Raw genomic sequence first — 20710 nt, forward strand, 5'->3', positions numbered from 1 at the left:
CTGAGGCGGCGCTGGGTGAGGAGAGACGGGCCGGGGAACGGGGCGGCAGTGCGCAGCGGCGGCGGAGCAGGAAGAGAGCGGCGGGAGGAGCGAGTGCGGGGCCTCCCTGAGCCGCGGCCGTCGCGGAGCGCTCCGTGTGCGGCCCCAACATGGACGAAGAGGGCGGCGGAGGAGGCGGTGAGTGGCGGAGGGCCGCGGTCCCGCACCTGGCCGCTGTGCCGGGGCAGCGCTCGATCGCGGCCGGCGTGTCCGGGCCGGGGCTGTGGAGCGCGGCTGAGGCCGGAACGTGCACCGTGTGCCGCGCCCTTCTGTCTCTTTTCTTTCCGTGCTCCGTGTGCCTCGTCCTGCCCGGCTCCTCGTCCTGCCCGGCTCCTCGTCCTGCCCGGCTCCTCCCGAGCGCGGGGGCAGTGCCGGTGTCTTTGGCCCCCATGGGGCTCCTGGGCCGGGCGGGCCGCAGCTCGGGGCGGTTGGAGGCTGCGGGGCCCCGTCCGACCGCGCGGTGACAGCCCCGAGTTGGCTCCGCTCCCGCCCGGAGACATCGCGGCGATGCCCGGACGCAGCTGCGCGTCCGCTGGGGAGGAGGGAGAGCAAAGTGTGTGTGTGGTGTTTGTGCGAGCGGTGAAAAGAAGAATTATGTTCTGCGAGGGCTTCTGTTTGTGTGTCATCCTAATGGAGGCTCGGTGATAATCCCGGAGTGGTTCATCCAGTTTAAACAAGGCGAACCGTTCCTAAAGGCAGCGATGCTAATGTTCCCAAGCGGCACTTTTAGCAGATCGGGGCTTGCATCTTAGGGGAGCTTTTAATCTTTAATCTTTGGGAGGCTGCAGACTGTCCCGGCTGCGAGGACGGTGGGTTTGCAGCCCGTTTTCATCGTGTCGTTTCCAATGTGCTTTGTGTGTAAGGCTCCCTTCCCTCCGCAGGATCCCTCCGGTCTGTGTGGGGGCTCCGTGCTCAGTGGCTGCAGGGCTGCCCTACAGCAGGGATGGCTCCGAAGCGTCAAACGCGCTGTGTCTGAGGGTATCGCTTGTTTCTAAATAGATCAAATAGTGGCTGAGGCTCGTATGATTAATAGTTACTCGGTGATTGCTAATTTTGAGTGTAATTGCCCAGAACTCGGAAATCAGGTGGGTGTGGTGTTTGTTTTGACAACTTGGGAAAGAAAAAGGCCATGATGAATCAGAGGAATAACTCTTGTAGGAGCGTGGCCATTTCTCAGCTCTCGCCTGGCTCGTCGGGGTTCAGTTTAACTCTTTAGCAAGGAAAAGGAAGAACAAAACGAGCCAGTCCTTTAAAAATTGTCATTGGGAGCAACCGAACACTGGAACTGTTCAGAAGATTCACTGAACTTGACATGTGTTATTTTCACAGTGTTATGGGCTTGTATCTGTAGGAGAGGGAGAAGGAGGTGCTGCTGTTGGCACTGGCCCTGTGTGTTGTGTTGTAGTTCTGCCGTGCCAGGCTGGCTGGAAGCTGGACCTCCTGCTGAATCAGTCTGTGAGTGTTTCAAAGCTGGATTTTCTCAGGAAGAAAAGCACCCAGAGCCTGGAAGGAGGCAGCCCGTCCTGCAGTCCATTCTGGGGAGGAAGAAGGCAGATTTAATATAGAATGAATTTTAATTGTGTACCACACTAATAAACGTGTAACTTCCTTCTAATATCCCTCCCTATTTGGCTTAATAGTAAAACAATTGTAGGCTAATAAGATGTTCATTTTTTCCTGCCTGTATTTGATGGTTGACGTTACCCTCTTGTGAGCATTGAACTCTTTTCCTGCCTCGAGATCCTATCTGACTGTTCCTTATGGAGCGCAGTCAGTTTGGAACGCCAGAATTAATTAGATCATTTCCAGCTAATGCATTGTTGTTTTGAATTAAGTCTTCCCCCCCTCCCCTTCTTTTTGCACAATGGAAAGCATGTGGGAAGTGTTGATTTGACAGCCAATTTCAGAGTGCCTTGGTGCTACCGAGCCGTGATGCTCAGGGGCTGCCAGGGGTGCTCAGCAGGGCTGGGACCTTTGGATGTCTGCAGTGCTCCAGAAATTCTCCTGATGAAGTGGCCAACTGGTGCAGCTGAGCTGATGGGTGAGCTCAGGTCCTGCAGGTAGGGCAATTATTTGAGGACTGCGCCGAATCATCCTAATTAGAGGCTTGATCTAGATAAGCATCTAAATATCTAGGGCACTAAACTGTGATTCAGAAGGTAAATGCAGTTCCCAGTTCAGCTTTGCCTGCTGCCCTGCTCCTCAGTTTCATTTGCATCTGACGCTTCAGTTCCTTCATCTGACAAATGGGGTCAGCTATTTTGCCGTCGCTTGTGAAAGCTGTGAATAAAAGCAGAGCTGTGTAAAGTCAGGATTATTTTAGAAACGCTTGACGGAAGAGCGGTGTTAATTACGGGAATTGTTCTGGATGTTTTCTCTCCTCTGTGTGGAGTCCAAATGGGGGCACGCGTTTATTTTGTACGAGCCACTTACACACAAACCTCCCGTTGCTCTCAGTGGAGGCTGTGTGCATGGATTATTGATGTGATATGATCCGCGTCAGTTGGTGTTCATCTCAGCCTCCTTTTGTGCTCTGATTAAAATATCTCTGTGGTTCACTTCATCCAGGAAGTCTCTCCCCCTCCCTCTCCTCGCTTGGTTTAAGATCACGCATTCTGTGATCTCAGCAAGGCTTTTCTTACATACTCGCTGTTGTTCTGCAGTGGTGGTACTGCTGAATTGGGGTCTTCACACTGAATGTTGCAGCAGGTGTGCAGAAGGAAGGCTGGAATAGTGCTCCTCTTTGTTCTGCTGAACTCGAGTTGTGCAGTTGCTTCCTAGTCTCCAGATCCAGCTCAGTTCCATTCCACATGGAAAAGCCAATGGGATCGAGCACTGAGTGACTTCTGTGTGCCATGTTTGTTGTGAGCTCTCATTGGGAGTGCTGAAAGCTTAAAATCTTGCTTCTCCTCAGTAAATACACCAAGTTCTAGCACTGGCTGTGGCAGGGAGGTTTCTCTGCTCCCGCCGAAGCTGTTTGTTTCCAAATGTTGAAGATTTCCTTGGGGTTGGAGAGCAATTCAGCTGCCAGCCTGTTGTTGGCCATGCTCAGCAGTGTTGGTGCCATTTAGCACGTGGGTTTCTGGTATGGAGGCAGGTCATGAGGAGCTGGACCAAAGGACCAGATCATCTTGCAGAGGACTCAGAAGAACAAATTTGCTGCCAAACCAAATTTAGCAAGATGACTTCTGTTTTTCTATGTGGCAAAGCAGTTATCTGCTCATAGGTAAAAGCTGTTAAATGTAACTAAAAAGAAAGACACCCCTCCCTCAATTTCTCCATAGGAAGTAGTTTTAAAATTATCTGTATGTATCAGCGACCTCTGGATTGCAGTGTCTTTCAAAGGCAGATATTAAAGATAGAGGAGTTCATGTGATCTGCTCGTGGTTGCAGACGTTTGCTCTGCATTCAAGGCAGAATTTGCATGTTTTGTTTAAAATCAAAGAAACTCACAAAATAAGAAATATATTTAATAAAGAAGGTTATTATAATAAGTTGTCCCAAAAGTTCTCTGGAGTTTCCAGTAATGCTGAGGAAGTGCTAAGGACAAAAAAAATGCACCTGAATATTGGACTAACCTCCCCTTGTGCTTCTAGGAAGAGAAATAGTAGCACGTTCAGACATACAACCCAAAATGAAGCAACATAGATGTGTCCTGCCGGCCAGCAGGGCTTCAAACTAGGGCTCTTTTTACAAAAGAAATACTTTTCCATGCTCAACTTACCTCAATTTACACAGATTACATGTTTGCTCACCCAGGTCTTCAGTTTTATCCCCAAATGCATTAGTATTAGTAATTACACTGTAAATATGAGTTATTTTTGTGGTATCAGAAAATAGACTTCTTAATTGCAATAGCATGTTAAGGTTTTTCTTAGCCTAACATTCAATCTTCGTGGCTGTGGCTTAGAAGAAAGCATTACATTTTTGCTAATAAATTTCTGGAGATTGCCAGACTCGATGAATGTTTGAATAATGGGATTTGGTGGCTGGTGCACAGCAGCGTAATCAGGGCACGGGTTTTAGTGAAGCAGTGTGCCTCTAACACAGCATCTGTGGATTATTACATCTAGGAAAAAACCCTGTAGGGTTTACTTGGAGGAACAGAGAGTTCTTTGCAGAGCATGGTGTGGGAATCACAGCCATAGCCGTTGTGAAAGTGGCTTTCCCACGTGCAGCTGTTACGAAATGGATATTGCAGTCTTGTAATATTGGTGGAGCATAAGAGCCTTTACCAGGTGAGGGGCTGCGTGTCTCAAGGCAGCACAGTGCTTTCCAGGAGACATCCTGCAGTTCGCATCAAGTTTCTCGGTCTGATCCCCTTCTTTCTTTATAGAATTTTCAATGGTTTCATAAGGGAAGGTGGATGAAATACAGTGTGGCTTTCCTCCAGTTCCTTCTTGCCATCCTTTCCACCTATAAGTCTCTCCCTTGCTGGCACAGCTTTTAGCTCTTGATTAAAAGCTGTAAGCCATTCTGCTTATACTGTAGCTCCATCTTATCCACTGCTATCTTTTGCTCACTTTCTTTCCTCCCCAAGCAAACTTGCTTTTCTCTCTTTCTTTTTACACCGTCTTTGGCCGCAGTTGCTTGTTGAACTACTGCCTCGTCTCCTTTTCACATTGGAGGTCACTGAATGAGCTGCTTGCAGTCACTGTCTGAAGAGCATCTCCTCCAGGTTCATCCTAGGTCCTTTCCACACTTGTCCTGACCCCTCGTGCTTGGAACATTCCCTTCCTTGTTGTCCCTCCAGCTGCCTCTAGTCCTGTTTACTATCCTCTTCTTTGAAATCTTGCCCTTTCTTGGCTTCTTTCTCTGTTGGCCCCTCACTCCCCTCCTGTCTTGTTAATCCCTTTTTCATATGGAAGATGATCTTTCTGCTTCCAACTTCTTGCTAAGATTTGCAGGGCTCTGTGCTTGCCTTAATGCTCTCTTCTTCACTACATCTTCATGTGGACAATCGAATTTGCAAATAAAAATTGAACAATCATGTTTGAAGTGATGACTCACAGCGTATACTGCCTGCTCTGGTTCCACTGCCATCTGTCCCAGCTGAAATGTTGGCCTGTTTGACATCTTAAGATTGCATAATTGTCATATTAATTTTAACAGCTCTAGAACAGAGCTATGGCCTTTCTTGGTGCCTGTGGATGCACAATGATGTCGCCAGTGGTTATTGACGAGGAAATAAATCAGGTGTTTTAATTTACCCTTTCCTAAAGAACAGTCTGTAGAAAGCTTGTACAAAACTGGCATTAAAAGGGAAACGCAAAACCTTTTGAAGACTTTTGCAATCTAAAACTTAAGAAATAAGTTGTATTTTCCTATGCAGTATCCATTTTATTGTTTGAATGCCTGTGTAGATTTAATCTGATCGTGGGTTCACGTGCTGTCTGCAGGCTTCTATCTGGGGCTGTGCTACATGAAGGGTGCTGCTTTGTGACCATAAGGAACCTTTGCAAATTCTTTCTTCCTATTGAAGCTGAATCACTTTGTCATCTCATAGTTCAGAAGTGCTTAAGCATATGCTGAATGATTGCACTCATTTTAATGACGAGTTTGGACATAGTAACCATGGGCTTCTTTCACCAGGGATAAAAAGAAGCAATTATCAGCCATTTTATTGGAAAAACGTGTCAGCTTGTAGAACTGCAGGACAGGAATCCCACGTTGGTGATGAACACGTGATATTTTACCTTAAGATTTATGGAAGTGAAGAAAAAATTCATGTGAACCGCCATCACTGGCATTTCTGAGCTCTTTGCTATGCATTCTTTTGGAGCAATGTGTTCTATAGGAGAGGTATGTGACTTAAATAGTAAAAGTATATTTAATGATGCCATTTGTATAACTTTAGCATCTAGCAAATAGTTTGTAATTGCATATGACTTCCTTCTTTCAACTCCCAACAATTCCATGGGAAAACTTAGTATTGCAAATATTTTGGACGGCAGTATTTCCTTTTAGTGGGATAGACAGAGAAAATCCACTAGAAAACCATGTGTTCTGTGGTCCTCTGGGGTTTGCCTGAAGAAGGAAATGGCTTGACCTATTTGGTTGCTATGAAGTAAAAACATTCTTGTTCTTTTCTTTCTCTTTTTTTTAGTGAACATCTGTGTCACATTTATTTCATTACTTTCTGAGGTTTGTTATACCCATTATTTGGTAATGTGAAGTTTTATTTAAAGAAAGTAGTGAAGCTGAGCTGCTTCTACAGTTGTGCTGTAGTTCCAGTATCTGTTTACACATAGGTGCAGTGTAAGTGGGGAGCTTTTCCAGGTAAAGCTGATATGCAAGAAGGTGCATACAAATATTATCCAACATTGCCCAGGAAAACCCATCTCTGACCAAGTCAGACCTGACGGAGCTAATGGGAGGTGTAACACACTGGGTGCTTGTGGACCAGGAATCAGGTTCTTGTACAGGACATGAAGTGCTGGCAATCCTTCATCTGTTTTTTTTAGCAGGTTGAGCTTCTCAGTGTGGGTTTACTAATAACCTTTTTCAGATGTTCTGATTATTATAAAATGGAATAGTTGCCTTATGCCAGGTGTGTGGAGGACTTGTGAAATTGATACTGTTATTTTGCAACCAAATGGAAACTGTACTAAGGATAGATTTTCCTGCAAGGCTATTAACTAATAATGCTTCCAACTGAATTTCGTAAGGAAGTTCTTCAGTTCAAAATGAGAATTGTAGGTAAGTTCATTTTGAGAGCATTGAGTCTGATCTCAGATCTGGCATTCCCTGTTAGATTGAGCTGCTCAGATGGACTTTGGGAAGCTGCTGCTGTTCTTGCAGATGCGAGTCCTTCCTATCAAAGGAGAAAAGTCACTTTAAAATCTTTTAGATGAGATACCTCTGGTTCCATAGCAAAACCAGAAGGCTGTATGAAAACAATGGAACAGGCTGTGGAAGTGGTGCAGTGTCTCACAGGCTCTGCCTTGTCCTGTGGTGGTTCTGAGGTTTCTTGTCTCCAGTGACGAACCCTCCATCCCTTCCTTACAGAGCTGTGTGTCTGGCTCCCACCCCTGTGTGTTTATCTGGCTCGTAACACGATGTCCTGCAGCTGCTGGGAGTAGATCTGGTGTGGGGTGCGGGAGCGACTCAGCAGCAGCTGTGGGAATCGCTGTTGGTGCGCACCAGTTCTCATGAAGCTCAGAACATCTTCCCTTTGGTTAAACTGCGTTGGAATGGAGCGATATGCTGGATGTGCTTTGGCAAAAGGAGTAGATGGGTGGAAAGGACACGGATCCATCTCTGCTGCTTGATCTGCTTTCCTCACAAGCACAGAAAGGCTGAAAAAGAACTGGAGTGTGCAAGCAGGGAAACGGCCTCTTGTTTTCTGTCAGGACTGTGAGATGTTGTCGTTTAATGAGTCACCTGCACATTTTTATACAACCGCATCTTTAATTGTAAGTGCAACTTCCACCATGCAGCTGTGTTCTGTGCTGTCACATTCAGGGTACAGAATACCTTTCAGCTTGTTTGCTTGCTCATTTCCGAGTTTTCAGAAGCTTTTATTTGCTGTTAGATTTTCACTTTGGTGCACTGTAAATATCATGGTCCTTAATGAGATCTTTGTTCAGCTCACAGGCAGTGTTGTCTGTAGGGTCAGATGCTGACAGCAGTGGGTCCCGCTGCCCCACAATGCATGCTGCAAGAGGGGGAGTTGGCAAAAGGGGCATTTATAAGCACATTGCTGATGGCAAAATAAGGGCTTATTGTTGCTGGAAGGAGTATTTTTTTTTTTTTCCTTATATTCAGTAATCAGATTCCGAGTCCCTTTTTGCTTTTTTTTTCTTCTTACTCGTTTAAGTGTGGACTAATGAACTTCCTGCCTCAGCATTCAAATCGACCCGAGAGGAATTTTCCCACCAGGCTGCGTGCTCCTCTGAGCACTATTCTGACCACTTGCAAATCCCATTTTTGAATTTGTAAATCTGCTGCGTGTTTTTGTGGCTGCATCTCCTGCCTGGGCAGCTGGGGGCTGTGGAGGAAGGTTTTCCCAAGCAACTGAGCTAAGCCAAGTGCCAGCAAGAAGAGGTGATGGCTCTGGAGTGGAGGAACCTTGCAAATTGAGTGTGTCCTCTGACCCTCAAATCCTGTCCAGTGCAGGGAAGGGGCTTGGTGCTCTATAGGACTGTTCTGAGTCCTTGAGAAGTCCGTGTAGATCTGACTCCTTTCTTCTAAGTGTGAGATGCTCAGCTGCTCAGGATTGCCTGTGCAGGAGCTACAGTGTATGAGCCATGCTGTCTGATGGTTCCTTGTAGTAGATCTGTGCAGTTTATTGATTCGGGTAGGTAAATCTGTCTATTGTTTTGTGATTCTCCCTTTTTCCCTTCAAGTTTTGGTCATTTCTTTCCTTCAAACTGCAAGGATTCTGCTTGGAGCCCCCCAAACCAGGCACTTGATATTCACCTATACATCTTCAGGAGCCCAAAGTAAACCTCAGCATAGCCTTGTGTTTTGTAACCTCACTGCTGACACTGGAAGAAGCTCTCCTTGCATGTGGTATCTGCCGTGTCACACGTTAGCAGGTAGTTTGTGTTATGGAGGTGTATGTTTATAGTCTCAGAAGTAATTATTTTATAGAGCTTATTTTGCCCGCTCTTCTGCAGGTTGATTTTGACCTATCATCCCACCTTTTGGTTTCTCTGATGTTATGTACCTGCAGTATTACAGTGCAGAATGCAGCCCTGATGTAGGGGGAATAACGGTGTGCTTCTTTCTTACCATCTCTTGTCCTGGTGCTGCTACTCCTGAGTTGCAGTTTCTATACAAACTGCTGCTTACCTGCAATTTGCAGTTGGTAGTTAGGGTCAGTCAGAGCTAAAGTTTAAAGAAACAACTGCTGTGTGTGTGAGAACTGTTGCAGTCACAGAAGGGAGAGCATAAAGGCTTTCCATACCTGCCTGGTTTGCTGTTGGGTCACGTAGTTGGTGCTGGTTTGTTCTGCAGTTTGGAAGCCCTTAACCAGGTGTTAAGTCAGTCTCCTTTCTGTGACATGAGGTCTGTTTGTGACATTGCATTTCGCTGGAGGTCCTTTAGTAAGGACAGATAAATACAGCATATGGAGTTGATTTGTTGCTTTCTTTTTTTTCTGTAGGAAGTGCATTTTTGTGCATTAAACAGCAACTCTATTTCTTAAATGTTTTGGAGGAGGCTCCCCACAGCAACAGAGCATTCGGGGCTTTTTTTATTTGGTTAAAGCTCTTTATTCTCATTTTGTGATATATGTTTGGAAGGACTGCAGTGTTTGCTCTTGGTTTTGTACCAATAAATGACATAATTTCATGTGAATGTTTTAAAAGATTAGATGATATTATAAGGGCAAGCTTAAGCCCTTCCGCTGTGAATTCACTGGTAGCCTAAGCAGAGAGAGTACACCTTATGTCCCTGTTCTTGGTGTTCTTTTGTATCTCCTACCTACCTTGGGAGCCTGCAAAAGTAACTTGTATCGTAAAGGGGAAAGGTTGGGTGAAATTAGTAATCCAAATTAAATACAAATAATACTCTGAAGTTTATGGAGCCTGTGGGTGGGTGGACTTGGCAGATACAGCCATTGTGGTATGTTAGACTTGAAAGACCATCTGGAGATGATTATTTTCTGGTATTTTGTAGTAGAGGTTTTTGAAGAAAGATTTATTTGAATTTATTATTATTTTTTTTTAGAGAAGGGGTAAAAACGGGGAGAAAAATTTCAGTTTGCATTAAGTAGTAAAATAGTTTGTTGTAGTAGCATATGGAAAAGTGATTTATTCAAAGTTGGGCTGCTAAAAGAAGTTTCCCTACTGTTTTCCTACTGGCTCTCTTGTTCTGTGAAGGCAGCCAGAGATCCAATGCAGCTGGGACTAATACAGGATCCAGCTGTAGCTTTTTTATTGTTGTTCAGATGTCCGGTGATGGTCAACTTGAAGTTATTGTGTGGAAATTCAGTAAAGGAAAAGGGTAGGGTGGGAAAAAAATGACTCTCCATAAAAATATTCCAGTAAAAGCAACAGGAACTAGGAGTATCCATTTCAGAACTCCGCCATAAATTGCATCCTGAAGTACTCAAACGCCTTCGGATTTTGCTGTAGACTTGAAGTCATCTAGGAGTCCTTCCTTTTATTATTATTATTTTTTTAAGAAATGGGCTTAGCTGAATGGTGTGGGATGGTAGCCATGTTTTTAGACTACGGAAGAAGCTGATCGGTTTTAGCTGTAACAAAGTTCTTTACTCTCTTAGAAGCATTGGTGCAACATAAAGTTCATTGAACTCTTCTGATTTTAATGATTTCCCTTATACTGAGTTTTACCAGTTGTCTTCTTGCAGAGCTGAGGTGTTTGGGGATGGGAGGAGCCTCATGCATTTCTTCAGAGCTCACTTTACCTTCAATATATTTTGTGCTTCCAGCAGGTGATGGTTTGGATCCACATTAAACAACATGAGTGAGAAATACAGCAGGTATGCTGATGTAAGGATGGCCAAAACAAGGCACACTTCGTACTTTCAAAACAACTTTTTTTTTACTTTGTTAAAAAGGTCACATCTCTCAGGTTTCCTTGTAATTGTAGCCAGCCTCCTGTTTGTTGAGACCAGTGATGCCAGCATAGAGCTGTGCTGTCTGTTGGGTCTCTGCCTGCTCTCCAGATCTCCATTCCACTCTAAATTTGCAGATGGAGTTCATCAAATGGCAACCTACACCACAGAGCTCTGTTACTGCTCGGCCGAGTCTTTAATTTTGAATGTAGTTCCTCAATCACTTTGTAGTTCAGCTCGTCAGACTATTATGTTTGTTACAAATAATATACAGATAAGTCCTACTTGATAGGAAAAACCAGTTTGAAATAGTGTAAGTTACTTATAATAGTGATAGTGAGGAGAATTTTAAAACATAGCTACTGTCTGGAGCATAATCCTCTGAATTATCGGTGCATGGTATGTGCTTTATTAATGCCTTTATTTTAATAAAAGCTGGTAATTTTGTTTTTCTTCTTGTAATGAAAAAAGCTTTGGGTTCAGCCTGTTGGCTTGTCAGACAGCCCGGTGCTTTTGTCCACTGTGCTCGAACATAACAACAACAACAACGTGTTTTCCTTCCTGAACTGGTAAGAGCTGATCTGTGACTTCAAAGTGGAAGTGAAATGCAGACAACACCGTATGTTTTAAAGGCAAATTACTTCTAAAAGCAAAACAAATCAGTTGTGATGTAGAAATCCCTGGGACGTCCATGCAGCTTTGTGAAATGGAGCAACCTGTGGAGTTCTTGAGTGTGCTTATCAGTGTCTGTGCTAAGAGTGAGGAGGTTTTGTTCCTGTGATAGGATTGCTGTGCTCCATGGGAAGAGGCAGTAATAGCTGATACTACTTGCATGGTGATGGAATTAATTTGCTATTGATGCATTTTGTAAACCTGCAGCCAATTAAAAAAATTATATATAGCTATTTGTTTCTTTTTAATTAAGAAAACAGTGACTTTCATTTTGCTGAACTATTGCACTGAGTGATATGTATTACATTGCTATGTTTGGACTTGCTTCCCGTCCCCTCTATTTTATCTAATTTTTGAATTCAAATTAAGACAAATAACTTGCTGCTTTTACTTGGTGCTCCAAGTTGTTTGCTCCCAAGCAGTACGTTGGGATCTTTACTCATGAAAAGCCTAAAGGAATCATTTTCAGTGTCGTTGTCTTCTGCAGCGTTGGTTGTATGCTGACTCTGCCTGTGCCAAGGGCCATTACATTTTTTTTTACCCTTGTTGCTGTATTTTGCTTCATGATGCATTTGGGACAAGACTCAAAGTATTGGTGCCTAGAGATTGAAGTGTGCTCTCTGAGTTGGAGAAAGCAGCACAGTAACGTCTTGAGAGAGAGAGAACACTGCATCTTTAAATTGTTATGCATTGGTTTTTTTCTCTGGATTCCTGCAGATTTAGGAGATAAGATTTTCAGTGTGCTGGGTTAATATTAGAAGGTCCTTCTCACTTTTGAGATATGATATGATAATTCTTTTCTATCAGAGCTTTTCACAACCTTGTTTTATGTTTTGAAGAAAGGATTTCATGCTGAACAAACATTAGCTCGGTAGCATCTTCCTGTGTTTGAATCGTGAACCTCAAATGAATCCCAAAGAAATCTGTTATAGTAGATGCTGAGTTTTAACATCGAATGTGTGCATGCAATAAATCTCTTCAGCTAATCACTCTGCTTCCTTTCCCTCCCACCCCTTTGCAGCTGGAAGTTCATCAGCTTCTGCTGCTCTGTCTTGCTTCCTCTGGAGACTTTCTGGAACAGAGTGAGCAGTGGTGGCAGGGATGTACGAACAATGTGATGATTATGTTCTGCGGGTCTGTATAAGTTGTCTTTTTCCATTGCTATTAATTCTTACGCTATGTCATCTACTTCGCATGAACACGTTATGTGTGCTGTGCAAAGTTGCGTGCTGCAGTATTTAGTGAAAATGTGTGCAGCTCCATTCAATCAGTGGAAAATATTTTTAGATCGGAAGTGAGATCATAAGTTCTTCGCTAGGACAATGCAGGATGGCTAGACTTCCATTGATGGTTTGTATTTAATTGAGGTCTGTGATTCTTTGGCATATGAGGAGACATTTTTTTAAAGCAGCTGCAGAACAAGTCAGGAAAAGCAGGTTCCATTAGAGGTGGCTGTGGGCATCCTATCAATTCTATAATGAGGGTTTACAACTACTAAGACAAATGGAAGTGCCCTGTGTTTTCTGCCAGCCCGATTAAAACTTGTGTGAGAGCAATTTTTGTTGACCTTTCTTCTTGTAGGATTTAAATGTAATCTTTCAAAACTGATTTCAGAATACTCAGATATACTGGCTGAACTTCAGTGGCTTCAGCTGTGTGTGACCCGTGGGTGTTCTGGCTGCTCATCAAATACTTCAGCAAAGTCCAAGGTCCAGTCTGTCCTGACATTGTGGAGATGGTAGGACAGATGCTGTAGATGCTGTAGCTGAGGAATCTTTGTGAAATCACTTCAATATAGTGTTGGAGTAAACTGTGGGCTGTTTTGTGCTAGATGTTGCTGGGACTGGGTGACTGTTGGTGATGAAAATCTGTGCTTAATAATGCCACTATTGTTATTAATAACTTGGTGTGCAAAAAATACTTTAAACAGTGAAGGAGGCGTTCTGTTTGTGACTGCCTCTCACCGGGGTTTTTGTACCTGTGTCACAGTGTCCATTTGTGAATGATAGAAGAATCTCTAACCTGAATTAACAGGTTTTCTTAGTCCTTGTTCCATCAGCAGCACCCATAGAGTTGCAGACAAGTACCCTGTTGCTGCAGACTGCTTAGCAGAAGTTGGTATTTTTGATTGCTCTAAGGCGAATTTAGGATGATTGCAACTATGCTAACATAATTCAGAGCATTTTCATCCGTACACAAAGTTTGTGTAATGAAAGCTTATGCCTGGTAGAGCATTGCCCTGAGGAGAGAGGGAGACTCTTTGGAAATGGGCTTAGCAGAGGCTATATATAACCACATTGTCTTATGGAACTGGTATCCACAGTTAGACACTGTAATTTGCTGTAGGTTTTACTAGTTTAGCAAAAAGTGGCATCTTTTATTGTTTTGCATCACATTGAGGGGTAACAACTGAAGTGTTTGGTCCCATTCAGTTGTTTTCCGGTCAAGACAAATGTTTGCTATTTGAGCATGGCAGGATGAAATGGAAATCTGAGTAAGAACGTTTATAAATAGGAGCTGAGCCGGTGGATTTGGAAGCAGGGTGAGGGGTGAACAGTATTTAGCTGCTTATGGCTTTCAAACCTTTCTCACTTCAGTTTTAGGGCAAATGCTGACTGTTACGTGCTGTAAGTCTGAGACTGGAGAGTAATGAAAGTAAACTGCCCAGATCTTTGAAGTCATCGGGATACAAATTGTTTCTCGTTGAACACTAAGCTGAGGAAAAATGTTTAACTTTGTAAAGTACAAAAAAAATACACATTCCAATTGTTTCTCATTGATCTCCAAAAGGAATGCAATGTTTTTTGTCAATATTAGGAAAAACAGCTTAGAAAGGGCAATGCACTATTTTGGCAGATCTGACTGAAACTGTTAGGAAATGTTTAAATAGGAGGAACGTATTTATTTGAATGAGTTTTTGCTCAGGGTGCCAGGGGGTCTGCTCAAAGTACAAAGGAAAAAGAACCAACCCACCACCTTTTTTTTGTAGCACATAACTTATGCTTACACACACAAACACAAAGAGAACCCAAACAAACAACTCAACAAAAACCAACCAAGAAACAACCAAGAAACCTCAAATATGTGCTAAATATGTTTAATTTTGGAAGTATGGCGAGCCAGATTTGATATAAACTACTGATGGCCATTGCAAAGAATGGGAGAGCAAAGGTTTAACCTGACTGATGGGTGAGTGGACCCATCCAGCTAACTTCTTATCAGTGAGCCAGAGGGCAAGTTCTTTTCTATCTGGATTAGTGACATGTCAAGCTGATCGTTTCACAGAGTGATGGCAGCCAACAGTTCACAGATGCTTAATATACTCTTGTCTGAGGAATCTGAAAATGCTTTCTGGTCTTAAACTAAGCCTTACTCTTCCTTCATTAGGAAATCTATGAATAAATTTCTGACCTCTTGTGGCCAACGGGCCTGTTGATGTCACAGTAAGATTCAAGCCAAGGATGACCAAGAAGTAAAGTATTATATGACCAACAGCGTGTGTTGCTCTGAGTACTGCAGCTCAGCAGTTTCCACTGAAGGTTTCAGGGTTGCTAATTTGGATGGGGCTGGAAGATCTTTGGTACTTTGCAGTGTCAGGCATCACGCTGTGCATGCTGGAATTTGTCTTGTCTTGGAGGAAAGTAAATGCTACTTAAGCAGAAGAGAGTAGTCCTTCCATGGCACATGGTAGTTGCCTTCTGGAGCTCTGGAGACTTTCTTTGGAGAATGGAGGCTGCTTTTGAATCCAACATTTGCTCTGCTTCCTGTAGCCTGCGACTGGCCTTGGAAAAATGAATAAATAGAAAGCTTTGCAATAAATACTGCTTCTGGAATCTGACTCTGGAGCCGTGTCAGGCAGAGCTGGGGGGAGGATGATTTTTTCCTTTTTTTTAATTGGATTTGTATGCTTTGGAAAGAGCCAGCAATCATAAGTAACTGACTAATGCTCTCCACTAATGAGTGAAGTACAGAGGGTGGCTCTTTTGATGCCAAGAGTAGATGTTACTGGAAAATTGTGACAGAAAGACTGGTTAAGCCCCAAACGTTTGCTGGGAACATAGTGGCTCTAATGAACTGTGCTTGAATATAGAGCAGAATTTGGAGGTATTGCTGGCTGGTGGCTGTAGGGCCTGGTTACTGGGACCCCACTGCAGCTGCTCAGTGACGTTCCTGTTGTTTTTCCATGCTGTGACTCCTAATGGATCTGACAGGAGTGTCTGATGCTGCTCGGTGTGTGTTTGCTTCTCAAGCCTTTTTCCAGGGTCTCTCCTAGGAAAAAGTGTAGGTGCAAGCCAGTCCGTGCTTCTTTCCCCTCAGTAACCAGGGGTGCTGTGGGAAACATGGCTGGATGCTAAGGGCAAAGCTGAAATGCATAGCTGCAAGTTTTGTCTCATAATATCCATGCAAAAGTTGAAAGGTTCAGTGTGTTCTTCTTTACTCTTCCTTGCTCATCAGATGTTGGAATAGTCTCTGCTTTCAGAAGGAATTGTCCCATCCTTGGTCCAGGATGTTGGAGCTGGAAGCTGCCTAGTTTGGCAGTGAGACATCTGTGGTTAACCCAGTAGTTTGCAGCAGCTACTGGTTGGTGTGTGCCAGTGGAAGATGCTGAACTGCTGAGAATCTTCCCATACTGTGAATGTGGAGCTAAATCCCGTTCAGTGGTAGGAGTTCAGACAGTCTGGCTTCCCACAGTATCTCACGTGTTTGACCTGGTTTCCATCAGTAGCTGGTGCCATTCACTCTCCCATGCTTGTCAGCTGCAGAGCATCATGTGCTTGACCATTCCTGTTCCCTTCAGGGAGAGTGACTTTGGTGGCTGTTGTCCTGGAGGTAGTCCAGTGCTAACCATTTCCCTTTTGGCACCAAGAGAATGTAGGGTAACTCACAGAGATGGTTATTTGCTAATTTTCTGATATAGATTTGAATTACATTATTTTGTGTGCGTGTTGTACAGCGTAATAGTAATCTAATGATGGCTTAATGAAAATCTGTTAGAGCCTCGCTCCCCTGAAGTTTTGTCATTGTGCAATTGCCCGGCATTCTTTAAAGTACGGTTAGCATTGCTTGTATGATTGGTTCAATCAGTAGTAAAATGTCAGAAATCACTCTTGGGATGATCCAGCCCCTTTCCATCTCCTTCTTTGTATAAGGCTAATAGTGTGCTGTGGGATAAAATACACTTTTATTGGACTAAATAATATGTACCACAAGTTAAAAGGCACCAAAAGGTTTATGCATCTTCTACAGCTTTAAGGATCTTATTCTTGGAAAGCCGTTCTCTGTCCATCTTCTAGTTTCAGAAGTGTCCTACTGTAAGCAAGGAAAGTCCGCTGATCGTTTGCTGCCCTTCCTTTGTGCTGTAATGAGTGAAGGACTTCAGTTAACAATGTGGTATCTTATATGTCACTTAGCAATGCATACTTGGCATGGCAGCCTGTTCCTTTCACTGCCTCAATAACAGGGAACTCTCACTCTGTTGTGCTGAAACATGAGCTATAATTATGACATTTGTTGTGACCTGGATTTTGCTGTGAAAGCCAACAGAAGAAATTTGGAATCTGCAGACTTTATAGAGACTCAATTTTCTGTTAACTCTTGATATAATGAAATATTATAAACAAACATTTTCAAGTGCAGGCATCAGAGAAAATGCATTTGGTTTCAGCTGCAGCATTTAGTAACCATTTTTTCCCTAGTTTTGTGCATGAGTGCTCCATAGGGAGTACAAATATTACTTGGTTATTCCAGAATTATCTGCGAATCTGTGCCTTGCAGCACATACATGTGAATGGGAAGGAGGAAGTGTTTTGATTCATGATGTTCTGCTGATTTGATGCAGTATAAAGGCTTGAGGCCTCGTAATTTTGGAGTGGTTGTATCATCTGTATGTATGCTGATGGCGTTGCTACACAAAGCTGATTCTGATCACCCTTCCCTATTATTCACTATGGGGAAAATAAATCAAATGCAATTATTTTGCTTAAAAGCTGAAGGCCAAGTAAAACTTTATGGCAGTATTTATGTTACAGTGTTCTGAAAATAGCAAGACAATGCAGGACTGATTTTTTTTGTTTTTTTAATTTTAGTGCCTGGCACTGTGAAGTGTTAAATTTGGCCCATGTTGAAGCCCTGTTACTGTTTTCCCTTTTGAAAGAGGACTGGCACACCAGAAGGCTGTGCTGCTATTCAGCAGGACCTGGATAGAACAGAGAGTCAGACAGAGAGGAACCGGATGAGGTTCAGCAAGGGCAAGTTCAGGGTCTTGCACCTGGGGAGGGATAACTACATGCATCATTACAGGTTAGGGACCGACCTGCTGGGAAGGAGCTTTGCAGAGGAGCTGAGTGTCCTGGTGGATGGCAGGTTGGCTGTGAGCAGCAATGTGCCCCAGTGGCCAAGAAACCCAGTGTTATCATGGGGCATGTTAAGAAGAGTGTGGCCAGAAGGTTGAGGGAGGTGATCTTTCCCCTCTGCTCTGCCCTGGTGAGATCATGTCTGGAATACTGTGCTCAGTTCTGGGCTCCCCAGACAATAATCTTTTAGAAAGAGTCCAGCAACACAGGGCCACAAAGATGATTAAGGGCCTGGAGCATCTCCTGTACAAGGAAAGGCTGAGACCTGGGACTCTGAAGCCAGAAGAAGAGAAGGTTGACAAGGGATCTATCTCATCAGTGTTTATAAACATCTAAAGTGCAGGTGTCAAGCCGGTGGTCCCTTCCAACCCCTGCTATTCTGTTACTCTGTGACTGTAATATTAAGATGATGGCATAATTAACAGTGTACAGCTATAACACTGTAGTCAGAATGGTGATTCACCAGACTGTCTGAATGGTAATTGGCTGTTGATACCAAAGAAGGCATGTGCTGACAGGGTCATTTCAAAAGTAATGCCTCCTATTTATTTCCATGAAAACTACAATGGATAGCATAATTTTTTTTCTGCATTTCTTAAATATACTCTACATATTTTATCACTTTATATTATTAATGCTAGTATTAATTTATTTGGGTAAGTGCTTACAGCGTTAAGTGAAACTCAGCTTCCTTTCCATATTCAATAATTTGTATTTACATATTTTTTAAAAAGGAAAGTTGGCCTAGAAGCATCTTCTGATCTTGAAGCAAGAGCAGAGCGACTTCAAAAGAGAAATGTGCTTAAAAGGAAATCCATGCTTATCCATTTTTAATATCAGGTTGAACTACTTTTAGGATTCAGAGGATGCAGCCTGTGAGCACAGGGATTGAGGGCTGAGCCGAGCAGGTTTTAGGCTGGTTGGCATTGCAAGGCTTGCTGCCCCGTGCCCCTCTGTGCCAGGGGTTTCTGCTGTGCCTGCTGCTTTGCCTTGGATGCCTTTGCACTCCCTCCATGAAACTGGCCAGCATGGCAGAAAACAGACCTTTGGAATTCATAGGAATTCAGTGGATGATGCTACAGGAGAACTTTCAACTCCTGAACTCATACTTTCACATGGTATTGTGATTAATATTAATTTAGGTGTTTTCACGTGTTATTTGAAGCCCAGAAGGACAGGTGTCTTAGCTACGAGTTGCTTCTAAAATATCTTCTTGTCCAGGGCTGGAAAATGTTCCAGCAACACATTGGGTCAGTGTGCTGCCCAGTGGTTAACAACTGCAGTGGTGGATGGATGAGTCTCTCTTCTGGGTTTGCCACTGCTGTGCTTTCTGGTCGCAGTGTATCTCATGACCAAAAGCTCTCCCAATACTCCTCAGGCCTCGGTCCTAAATTCCTCATACTGCGAACTGGTAATTTTGTATGTGAAAGGATATTGTGTATGGGATTACTTTCTCTGTTAATGGATGCCTGAGCACTGCTGTGCTAGAACGTGGTCAGAAGTGACCAAATAGCAAGGAGTAAATTGGTATGATAAAAAAAAAACCAGTGGCAACTAAATCCAAGTGGTTTTACTGATTAAATTAAATGCAGATATATTTTGTTTCCATGCTGAGAAATAAGCCCAGTCAGGAGGATATCCTACAAAACCACTGTTGGAATCTTTAATCGCCACAAGTGGTCACAGCTTTGTTTATACATCTTGTCTGAAAGCTGGAGAATGTTCCTATAATTAAGTTTAAGAAAGGGAGTGTGTAGGGAAAGGAAGAGAAAGCAGCCTGAGAATATCCGCTCAGACAAACGCCCTGGGATGAGCAGAGCTGTTCTCAAGAGGTGACTGTGTATTATTTTTAAAGGCCAGAAGAAACAATTGTGCAGATTCTGTGCATGGGTAACGGTAGGTTTGTTTAGTTTAAACTTTGTCTTGTGTAAATATCTTGGTGCTTGTAAGATGCCTCAACCGCAGCAAAATGAAATTCCTTCAAATCCTTCTTTGCTAGGAAAGGAAGTGCTTAATAGCACCAGCTTGGGGCTGGTGTGGAAGGAGGAGAATATATTTGAAAGCAAAAATGTAATTGAGTCACAAGGTCGGGTGGTCACGTTGATCTGTGAGGCTGTAGAATAGTGTTTTGTTTTCTATCGTGAGATATTGTGAGAGCTTTTATGTTTGCTGACTCCGGATTATTTTGCTGTTCTCTCGAGAAAGTGAACTCTGAGGTCAGGAGTTGGGAAGCTGAACTGCATTATGTCTTGGTCAGTGAATGTCGGATGAAAGGTTAAAGGTGTTTAAACACAGGAATTTTGATGGTTCACATAACATGGGGAAAGGGTTTAGTTTCTGCTACCAGGAAAGATGTAGGTGTCAGAGGAAGTACGGAATTTTTCTATCTCCTTTTGGGATTCACTCCTGATTTCCACTGAGCTGTGGGATGTTGATGTGTTGTTTTGTTCTCAATGTGCCAAAGATTTGCTTTTCTTAGATCTGCAGTGCCTGCCTTCTCAAAAATACTGAGTTTAGATTGATGGCTTTTAAATAATGCTCTTAAGCTTCCTTCATGCTTAACAAAGTTAAATGATGGTGTAAAGGAATTATCAGGGATGTTAAGAATTGCATTTCAAAGTTTAGTTTTAGTTTTAAAATATGTCTGTACCTTCAGTGTTGGCACCTGAGAAGTAGATATTTAAGGTTTTCTAGGTGTTTTCAAATCACAAAGAAATGCAAATAATAACTGTGAAAAACACAGTAGGTCCTTCCTTGTACGGGGAAAGTTCAAGTAGTGATGGGTGTCCATTTGCATTACTGTTTTTTCTTTATGTTGTTGCAGTTGAGTATTTTCTGCTTCGTCTTTCAGACGATGTAGGAGGAACATCCTACAATGGTTTGTGCTTCAAAAGCTTTCACTGAAAGACAGAAATACTGCGACTAAATTGTGGTTTAAGAATGAGAAGTGAAACAAGAGGGAAACAACTGCTGACTGATACAATGCAGCCTCCAGCCTCTGAAATTACAGGCTGTCACCACACGGTGTGTTCAGAAGCGTTTTTTGGCGAGTTCATTTTCCCATTGATACAGTGGTAATACGCAGCCAAAAGAATGATGGAATACGGAAATGCTTTCAGTG

At 43.2% G+C, this 20710-nt stretch overlaps 1 protein-coding gene across 1 annotated transcript in view; it reads left to right on the plus strand.

Moving 5' to 3' along the window:
• The first annotated feature begins 25 nt into the window (after positions 1-25).
• The window catches only part of CYTH3 (cytohesin 3), a 42705-nt gene continuing 22020 nt past the window's right edge, over positions 26-20710 (plus strand). The window contains exon 1 of the mRNA XM_015877044.2: positions 26-177. Within this exon, the coding sequence (XP_015732530.1) occupies positions 150-177 (28 nt within the window). The 5' untranslated portion in view covers positions 26-149. The remainder of the gene's footprint in view (positions 178-20710) is intronic.

This window comes from Coturnix japonica, chromosome 14 (assembly GCF_001577835.2).
Source record: "Coturnix japonica isolate 7356 chromosome 14, Coturnix japonica 2.1, whole genome shotgun sequence".
Taxonomy (NCBI): domain Eukaryota; kingdom Metazoa; phylum Chordata; class Aves; order Galliformes; family Phasianidae; genus Coturnix; species Coturnix japonica.